Source organism: Haliotis cracherodii, unplaced genomic scaffold (genome assembly GCF_022045235.1).
Source record: "Haliotis cracherodii isolate W230 unplaced genomic scaffold, xgHalCrac1.p SCAF_6, whole genome shotgun sequence".
In the NCBI taxonomy this organism is placed as follows: Eukaryota; Metazoa; Mollusca; class Gastropoda; order Lepetellida; family Haliotidae; genus Haliotis; species Haliotis cracherodii.
This window is the reverse complement of record NW_027266319.1, coordinates 52,531,482-52,541,685: the sequence shown is the minus strand read 5'-3', so window position 1 is coordinate 52,541,685 and position 10,204 is coordinate 52,531,482. Positions and strand designations below refer to the sequence as shown.

The following is a 10,204-nucleotide window of genomic DNA, read 5'->3' as shown; positions in this document are numbered from 1 at the left end:
TGGTACTTCTGTTTTTTCGGAAACCACATTGAATGTTAGTGATTAAATTGTTGGTTTCCAAGTACCAGACTAATCTATTGTTGACCATACGTTCCATGGTTTTACAGACACAGCTAGTTAATGATATCGGTCGATAATTTGAAGGATCTGAATGATCCCGGCCAGGCTTTGGTATAGGTATGACAATGGCATTATGCCAAGAAGATGGAAAATTCCCTGAAGTCCAAATTTCATCAAAGATACAAAGCAGAACTTCTAAACATGATTCAGGCAAGTGTTTTAGAAGTTGATAATGGATGTTATCAGCACCCGTTGCAGTATCATGGGCCTGTCCAAGTGCAGTATTTAGCTCATGAATCGAAAATATTTCGTTATAATCTTCACCATTGTCGGAACTAAAATTAATACTTTTCTTTTCTTGTTGTTGTTTGTATTTTTGAAATTTAGGTACGTAATTAGATGATGAAGAGTGTTTGGCCAAAGTTTCGCCCAGTTTATTTGCAATGTCAGTCTTATCAGTCAGTAATCTATCTCCATCTTCAAGATGATGAACAGCAGACTTTGAACCTTTACCTTTGATTTTTTGTATCATGTTCCACACCTTTGAAATCGGAGTTCGAGAATTGATTTTTGATACATATCTTCTCCATGATTGGCGTTTTGTTTGTTTAAATGTACGCCGTGCCTTGGCGTTTGTTATTTTAACATTATTCAGATTATGTACCGTAGGATGTCGACGGAAATACTTTTCCGCCTTCTTTCTAATCTTTCTGGCCTGTTTACAATCTGTATCAAACCATGGTTTACGAATGTGGGGTATTACAGAGGACTTAGGAATAGCTTCGTCAGCAATTTCATTCAGTTTATCAGAGAACACCTGAATCGGATCAGGGACATTTATTAAAATGTCAGTTGTCAACATTTCCTCACATAATGATTTATATAAAGGCCAATTTGCCTTTGAAAAATTCCATCTCGTTGAAGGTGGCTCATCAGCTGGGTTGTTGGCAGTAAGAAGAGAAGGGAAGTGGTCACTCCCACACATGTCATCATGGACTGACCATGTAAATTCGGTTAACAGATTTGAATCTGAGATTGAAAGATCCAAAACAGAATAAGAACCACTAGCAGGATGTAAATAAGTTTTTGTGCCATCATTAAATATACAGAGATTATTATCAGTGATAAAATCTTCAATGACTTTACCCTTAGAATTTGTGCTATCACTTCCCCATAGAGGATTATGACCATTCAGGTCGCCCATGATGATACAGGGTTTCGGGAGCTGGTCATATAACGATTGTAGGTCAGATCGCTGAAGAGCTGAAGAGGGTGGAATATACAATGAGCACAAAGTAACAACAACGTGCAGTGTGAGTCGAACTGCAACAGCCTGTAGATTGACATTCAGAGGAACAGGATTGTGGATCACATCCTGCCTCACCAAAATAGAACATCCCCCAGAAGCCTTAACACTGGGAGGAGAAAAGAAATGATGCGAAAAGTATTTTCGCAAGTCGAACTTATCTGTAGGCTTGAGATATGTCTCCTGAAGACAGAATGCTGACGGCTGAAAATCCTGTACTAATAACTGTAGTTCATTAAAATTTGACCTAAGTCCTCTGCAATTCCATTGTATCAGATTAAGAGCTCTGTTCATGGAGGTTCAACCGGCGAACGTGAGCGTGTGGAGGGGGCATTCCCATGATCTAGGAGGGAAGGAGAGACCTCCATGTTTAATGGTTCAAAATGATTTTGAACCGTCACAGTGGTGTCAGAAGAGGAGGGCACAGTCAGATGCTGAAGTGCCCTTGCCTTCTTCTTCAACTTTTTTTTCTCTGTTTTTGTAAGATGTGCATCACCCTGGGCTATATCTTGTGATGGTTCAGGTGTTGAATCATCAGTTTGACAAGCGGAAGATGTTTTAAAAGTTGGAGGTACTTCCTCTAGTAATCTTTGCATGTTATTTATCCAAGATATGTCTGTTTGACAGGATATAGAAGCTGTGTGAGGTCTTTTAACAGAAACTGGAGAAGAAGAAACTGCAGCCGAATATGAAACAGACGGATTTGGATTTGATTGAACCGGAACTAATTTTTTTGCTTCAAAATAGGAAATATTTTGTGTGCATTTGATTTTCATAATTTTTGTTTCATAGTCAAATGTGGGACAAGATTTTGATGATGCTAAATGTTCACCATTGCAATTTGCACACTTGATGTCACGTGTGCAATCATTGCTCTCATGAGCTTCACCGCAACGGGAACATTTAGTTTTGCCATGGCAAGATTTTGCACCATGTCCAAACTTTTGACAATTAAAACAACGGAGAGGATTTGGCACATATACCTCCACTCCGATGTTGCAGTATCCGGCTTTAATAGATTTGGGTAGAGTTGTCAATCCAAAGGTAAACAGGTACGTATTAGTGTTGATGATGTCTGATCCTTGTTTCCTAGTAAACCGTTTCACAACAGTGACACCTTGAGATTTCAACTCGTCTGCAATTTCTCCTTCTGACATGTCAGAAAGACAGCGTGACCAGTCCCTGACAATGCCTCTACAAGAGTTAAGTGTCTTGTGCTCTGAGACAACAACCTGGGTGTTTACAAACTGCTGTAGACCCAGCAGATTGACAGATTGCTGCCTCCTTACACATTCCACTAAAAGAGAACCACCTCTGAGTCGAGTGACATTTTGTACGTCTCCGCAGACACCTTGGATGCCCTTGGAGACAGCAAATGGATTAAGTTTCAATGGACTTCCGTCCGCAGCTTCAATAACCAAGAATTTTGGCCAGGAATCAGACATAAAAGAGGATACTTCTTCATCTGACGAAGAAGAAAGATGTCTTCTTTTATTTGCTTTAACAGAACCAGAGTGTAATGTATTAGCCATGGTAGAGTGATGCGTTTCAGCAACCCTGCTCCCCACCCGCCACCGAGTGTCAACAAGGACGATGTTGCAGCGGAAACCAGGCTGCAACATCAGGGTTACAGGGGTGGTATACTCCAGAAATACAGATGTGTATAGCTGAGAGATCTGAAAGAAGAAACGCCAGGCTGGTTCGACCTGAGACATTTTTCTTGAGAAACTCAGAATACAGAGGTCCATATCACCAGATTGGCCCATGAGCCACCGCCTTCTGGCATAAGACTCTAGGCAAACATTTACATAATAATTTGGGATGTCAAACACGTAATACATGACCAAGACCAAATAATACATTAATATAAATCACATTTGTGCAAACACAATATTATGCACAGGGCCTGGCATGACCAGCCGATTGATAAGACCGGGCCCATCTTACCACCCGTCTAGGCGAAGTAAGGGTCAAAGTAGTGTGTTGGGCAAAGGAACACAGTTCCAGGAACCAGTGCCCTCAACTACCAGAATCCCGTCCTCCGCCGACACAGGGACGCAACCCACGGCAAACAGGTTGCCCATTTTAGTCGCCTCATACGACCAGCAATGGGGGGCTGTGGAAATATTCTGCCCCGGTTCCACACGGGGGAAGAGCTATTAGCGTTACCCAGCACTCACCACGAGGAGGTTGCTCTTCACGAGTGCCTTGTGTTAAGTACTTGGTATTCGGGATTCAGGGTTGAGCAATGAGACTCAGAGTGAAAAATTAGATGGTTTTCGGGATTCAGGGGAGTGGAGCTTGGCACTCGTTAAACAGCCGGGACCCTGCCTTGGCATTTGGATGAGTGGTAATACAGCTGGAAATAGCATGTAGAGGCGGCGTTAAATTTTTAAACGAATCATGAATACAATAAAAAAGTGATGCCACAGGCAAGTTAATTAGCTTATATCTCCTGTTTATTTGTGGGGAATGGATGGACCGGTCCCTTATCCAATGAACAAAGGGAGACCACTCTTGTCGGCTTAATAGTACGAGTTTAGTGGTTACACACAACCAAATGTTTTCCCACAGACTTCTATAATAATGTTATATTTTTAAACAATAAAATAATAATTAAGCATTCAACAGCTATTACCTGTACGCATGTGCAAAGTCTGGCCTTAGAGCAGCAATATTTTTATTTTTTTAAAATGACTTGCTTAGCCAGCTCCTTTTCCGAGTACAGGAAGCTAAACACACCATCCCCAGTTCCGCGCCAAATGTCACTTTACTTGAAAATATCTGTGGTCACATCAAACATAAGTCATCATGTTGAAAAAGTACTAAATACAGAAAAACATGGCCAGTTTTAATAACTGGATGAATGTACATTAAAATGACATACAAATCTTCCACAATATCATCCAAGCACAGCCTGCAGATATCTCTCGATCTGCATTGAAGACTCCCTACCAAAACGGCACAGTCACACCTGGATCTGATTGGCTGGAGCAGACCCTACTGGCAAAGAGTTTTCAAGACCAATTGCGCAGCTTGTCTGTCTGCAGCAATTAGTGCAGCTACCGGCAACCTTAAACGTACATCACGAGCTACACACCAGCAGACCGTTCCCAGGTCGGATGAATTGTCTTTGCCAGCAATTACATACGTTCCCCAGTTAGCCAGTTAATACTCACGGTCAAAACAAACACAACCTGGCCTTCATTTTATCACCGACGGAAACCATGACAACGGCCGTCTAACCAGGATCATCTGCTTCCTTTTATTTAGTCGTTTGATTCTGCGTCGACAGTTTAGGACTTTCTTCCCGTCTTTATCACAACAAAAGGCCCCGTCCAGAAATCTTATCCTCTATATTTCAGCATCATGTAAATAGGGTTAATAACGAACTATAATTGGCCATTATAATCGGGACTGCAAGTGTATAGACTGCAACGTCTGTTTCTTATATAAACAGCTATGAAATAGCGAAAAAAAGGAATCGGAAGGCACAGATCTTTCCAACTGAAAACGAATCCTAAACTTTTCTTCTTGGTACAAATCTTAACACGGCTTTAGAGAGTGAATTGTATGTTTTTAACAGCTAACAGGCACGACTTGGTGGTGAACTACCATATATCCGGTGTTGCGCAGTGGAACTGAATATTTGAGCGTGGTTTAACTTAAATGAAAACTAATGTAAAATTTGTATGACTTACCTTTTTTGTGGTATCCAGGAACTAAACGTGATAACCTGTTATAAAACTATGAAGACCTATAAGGAACTAAACGTGATAACCTGTTATAAAACTATGAAGACCTATAAGGAACTAAACGTGATTACTGTTATAAAACTATGAAGATCTATGAGGAACTAAACGTGATTACCTGTTATTATATGAAGGAAAGATGAATCAACCTCAAATGAAAGAAACTAAATGCTAATTCTAACAGTTACTCCTAAGGGAGTCTTAACACTGTCTAACACTGTCTAACCAACGAACTCTCTAACGAACTCTGGCAAACTGTCTAACCATCTAACCAACCATCTAGCGAACTCTAACCAGCTCTCTAGCGAACTATGACCAACTCTCTAGCGAACTATGACCCACTCTCTAGCGAACTATGACCAACTAACTAACTGATGCGCGCTACCGCCTTATATTTGCTCACATCCTCACATTTCACGTGCAGTCACAGCCATACGTTGGTGTGTTCAGGCGATGCGATCGGTATGCATCGTGTGTGTTTTGGAGAACAGATTCCTTTTTAAAACTAACACGAGTGCACGTGAAGCGCGATCTATAGGCTCCGGGTGCGTTATGGAGCACACTTTTAATGAACGAACATGTCTTCAGAACATGCCCCCCTCCATGATAGATCCATGTCTATCATGAAAACCGACTAAACTTAGAAGAAACTGAAAGGAAACTGAATCTATGAGTATGTACATTTGTTGCTGTTATCCAATTTGACAATTTCAGAACTCAACTCCATTCAAGAGGGCAGACCTTCGTGATAGGTCTTTTCAAGACTGTTTTGCCAACTTGAACATCAAGGACGCGCACGTGATCATCCTTTCCAGGATACGTTTTGAGAACTCTCCCAAGAGGCCAAACTCCACGAGGAGTATCTGGAGATACCACAATGACAACGTCATCGACCTGTATATCTCTGGATGGTGTAAACCATTTCTTTCTAATGTTGAGAGTCGGGAGCCACTCCCTCATCCATCGTTTCCACACATGTCTGATGAGTTCTTGAACTCTCCTCCATCGCTTCTTTGGGCTGAACGAGGTAGAGTCTAACTCTGGTGCGAAATCTCCACCCACCTGACCATGTAGGAAATGGTTGGGCGTAAGAGGCACATCATCCTGTGGATGTGCACTTTGATAGGTCAAAGGCCTAGAATTCAGAAGAGCTTCAGCTCCTGTAAAGGCTGTCATCAGCTCTTCATCACTGACGTCACCTGAACTCAGTATAGCATAGATAGCCCGTTTTGCTGACTTCACTAAAGACTCGAAAACACCTCCAAAATATGGTGCGTGTGGAGGATTAAACAACCACTTCACACTTTTGTTTGCCAAGGTTGACTTAATCACATCCGAGTTTAGTCCAGAAATGAGCTGCTTCAGCTCCTTTGCAGCACCAACAAAGTTGGTTCCATTATCCGAGATTACCTCCTTTGGCATACCTCGTCTGTGAGCCATACGAAACAGGGCATTCAGAAAGGAATCCGTGTCTAAACCGAATGCCATTTCTAAATGAACCGCTCGGGTTGACAAACATGTGAAAAGGCAGAGATAACGTTTCTGTCGACTCTTGCCTCGACCCTGTACAGTGAAAAAGGGACCTGCATAGTCCACACCTGTTGTCACAAATGCTTTCATTGTACACCTCACTCTGATCTTCGGTAGGTCTGCCATTATCTGATGCGCTGGTTTGGCTTTTTGTCGTCTACACCAAGAACATTCTCTTTCCCACTGACGGATTTCCTCTCTAGCTGAAATAATCCAAAACCTAGATGAAACTGCTGATAACGTACTGTTCGTACCTGTGTGATTGACCTGCTCATGGTAAAACTTGACAATCAGTTTGGTGACCCAACTATGTCTAGGGAGTATAATTGGAAATCTGGCACTGAATGACAATATGTCAGCAAATCTGAGTCTCCCTCCTGTCCTCATCAACCCATTTTTATCAACGTAAGGCTGTAAGCCAAACAACTTGCTGTTTGAAGTCAAGTTTGATTTCCTCATCAGTGACGAGTAGTCATCAGAAAATTCTTCTCTTTGAGTCCTGACCATAATTGTAGTTTCGGCGTCCTCAATTTCTTCAGGATCAAGTTCACCCTTTTTCCTAAGTGAATATGGAACCCTAGCGTTGTTCAGAAATCTAAAGATCCATGCCGACACTCTACACAATCTCTTCCAACTAGAAAATCTAGCTGGCGCTAATCTCCAAGAGATTGGATCAGACTTAGTAAACATGGCGATGTTTACTTGAGAAGAAGGCTTCTTCAGTTCTGATGTCTCAGTATTGTCCATGTCAATGGTCTGCTTCGGCCATTCGGTTTCATCATGTGTCATAAATTCAGGTCCATTCAGCCATTTCTCTGTCAAAAGTGCTTCAGCGTCTACACCTCTACTAAGAATGTCTGCAGCATTCAGTTTGGATGGTACGTATTTCCACTGACTGATGTTTGTATGCTCCTGTATGTATCCAATCCTATTTGCTACAAATGGCTTAAAACACCGACTCTGTCTTTTGATCCACCACAGTACGTTCTGGCTGTCTGACCATAGCGTTGCACGCTGCGAAGGTAATTCTAATGCCTTTGTTATAGCCAGTAACAGTCTTACACCCAGAACTGCCGCAAGCAGCTCCAATCGAGGCATACTAACTGCCTTGAGGGGAGCAACGTGGCACTTGGAAGCAACTAGATAACTCGACTTTGTGTCATCTTCACGAGTGGTTACTAAATATACCACAGCTCCAAATGCTGCCTCTGAAGCATCTACAAATGCGTGTAACTTCATCTTTGAAGTATCTAAGCTAACCTCAAGCCCCCTTGGAATTTTAACAGAACACAACTTTTCAATTTCAAGGTACCAAGACCATGCTTTTTGTTCCAGATCTGGACTGAGGGTTTCATCCCAGTTAACACCGGATATCCACATTTCTTGCAGAAGAACCCTTGCCCTAATGATGAATGGACCTAAGAACCCAAGAGGATCAAACAGCTTAGCAGTTTCTTTCAAGAAGTTCCTCTTAGTCATCTTGATATCCTGCTTTAAGTACATGAAAGAAAATCTAAACTCATCTGATTCTGCATTCCAGAGTAAGCCCAGTGCTTTTACAGATGGCAATTCACTCATTTGAATATTAATCTCTTTCAGTCTATCTTCTTCTGGTATTTCTTGGAGAACTTGCACGGAATTGGAAACCCACTTACGAGCGTGCATACCTGCTGTACTCCAGAGCTGTTGCAGCTGTTTGTAAAGCTCTATAGCTTTGCTATTTGTGTCAACGGAATCCATATTGTCATCCATATATGTTGACTTTTCCACGGTTGCTGCAGCCAGTGGAAGTTCTTTCTCCATGGACTTAGCATGTTCTTGAGTGATATACTGAGCTAAAAAGGGGGAACAATTTAGTCCAAACACAACCTTTGAGAACTCAAACACATCTGGCTTTTTGTTCAGATCCATAGACCTCCAAAGAAACCTTAGATATGGACGGTCATCCTGAGCGACTTCAATTTGAAGGTACATTTCAGCAATATCGCAAATGATTGCAACAGGATGTTTGCGAAAACGAAGCAAGATCTCAAATAGATCATTCTGGAGTTTTGGTCCTTGATGAATGACATCATTTAAAGACATGCCTTTATTCTTTGCAGATGCGTCAAATACGATTCTTACCTTTGTTGTACTTCTGTCTGGTTTAATGACTGGAAAATGTGGTAAGTACCATTTACTTTGATCTATTTCTGTTTCAGGTACCTTTCTGATGTAACCTTTTTTCAGGTATTGTTCTATGACTTCATTGTAGGCTCCCGAAATCGTTTGATCCTTTGACAACTTCCTTTCTAAATTAAGAAGACGATTGTATGCCATGTCATAATTGTTTTTCAGATTCTCATGACCCTCCTTCCATGGAATGCCAACCTGATATTTGTCTGCTTTGTAAACAAGGGACTGTTCTACAGCCTTAACTGCATCATTCTCATCAATGCTTCTAATCGATGTCAAACCTGAAATGCTTTCAGACTCCCAAAATGAGTGAATCAAAGATTCAATATCTGTATCTGCGATTGCTTCTATTTCTGTATTTCTGATGAAGAAGGAACCTGCTACATGTGTTTTGTCTGAACCTGATACAGCACCAACACAGGTCCAACCTAAGGGTGTCAACCGAGCCACAGGCTCTCCTTGAGCTCCACGGACCTCTTTAAGAGAGGAATGCAGCTCTAAATAATCCATACCTAACAGGATGTCAACTCTTGGACGAGAACTTACCTTTGGAAATTTTATTTTCATCAAATGTGGCCATTCCTTGGCATGTTTTCGCCAATCAATGACTTCCATTCTACCTGTTACTTTGGTAGTTGTCAAAGCTGTGATGTTCATGTCAACTGAACCATCAGTACTTTCTAAGCCGATATCAATTAGCATACTATCAAATATTTCCTGTTTGTCATTGAGGACATTGACTGACACTTGATGTGTCTGACCTTGAACACCAAGTTCTGCAGCTACATCCTCGTTGATGTAAGTATGCGTGCTGGCATCATCCAGCAAGGCATTAACCATCATTCTGTGCTGACCATTTTTCAGGATAACAGGAACTGTCCTAAGTGAAAGGTAATGACCTTCCTGCTTAGAAGTTGCCATGGTGATTGTTTCTGACCTACCTGCTTGTGGTGTTCTTGTTGTGGTATGTTTGATCTCTACATTACCACTGACGGCCCTAGCACTGCTTGTAACTTTGGTTTGATCATGAAGTAACCTGTTATGATTTGCTTTACAACCATCAATCCCACACTTCAAAACTCTGCTACACGATCTTCCCAGATGACCGATATCAAGGCAACGAAAGCATAAACCTAACTGTTTTGCCCTTTCCCAGCGTTTAGGCAAGCCAATAGATTTAAACTCTGTGCAATCTGAAGTGTCATGATCTGCTTCATGACACACATGACATTGCCTTGCCCTAGTTTTATTGTGTGTGGTTGCATATGTTCCTTTCTTAGAACTATCTCTCTTGTCTGTTGTCTTTGACCTATCAGCTATTCCATGTTTTACCTCTGAAGCTATCGTTTGGAACTCTGCTTCTTGCAGAATCCATTCCCTA

The 10,204-nt window shown here is 41.6% G+C and overlaps 1 protein-coding gene across 1 annotated transcript; it reads right to left on the bottom strand.

Annotated features, from left to right (window-relative positions):
- Positions 1 to 6,773: 6,773 nt before the first annotated feature.
- LOC139446488 (uncharacterized) lies at positions 6,774 to 9,744 on the bottom strand. Its single transcript, XM_071227797.1, has 3 exons — positions 9,444 to 9,744; positions 7,351 to 8,483; positions 6,774 to 6,851 (listed from the first exon to the last, which is right to left on the bottom strand). The coding sequence occupies exons 1-3, from the start codon at positions 9,742 to 9,744 to the stop codon at positions 6,774 to 6,776; spliced, it is 1,512 nt and encodes a 503-aa protein (XP_071083898.1).
- Positions 9,745 to 10,204: the final 460 nt, after the last annotated feature.

Bases quoted from the DNA above. Each gene is read 5' to 3' on its own strand.
- LOC139446488 (XM_071227797.1), bottom strand. From the start codon at position 9,744: ATGGCAACTTCTAAGCAGGAAGGTCATTACCTTTCACTTAGGACAGTT. The intron at 8,484-9,443 runs GTAGAATGGAAG...CCCCCTTTTTAG, and splicing joins GACAACTACCAAAGTAACAG to CTCAGTATATCACTCAAGAA. The intron at 6,852-7,350 runs GTAAACATCGCC...GGATTATTTCAG, and splicing joins TGAAGAAGCCTTCTTCTCAA to CTAGAGAGGAAATCCGTCAG.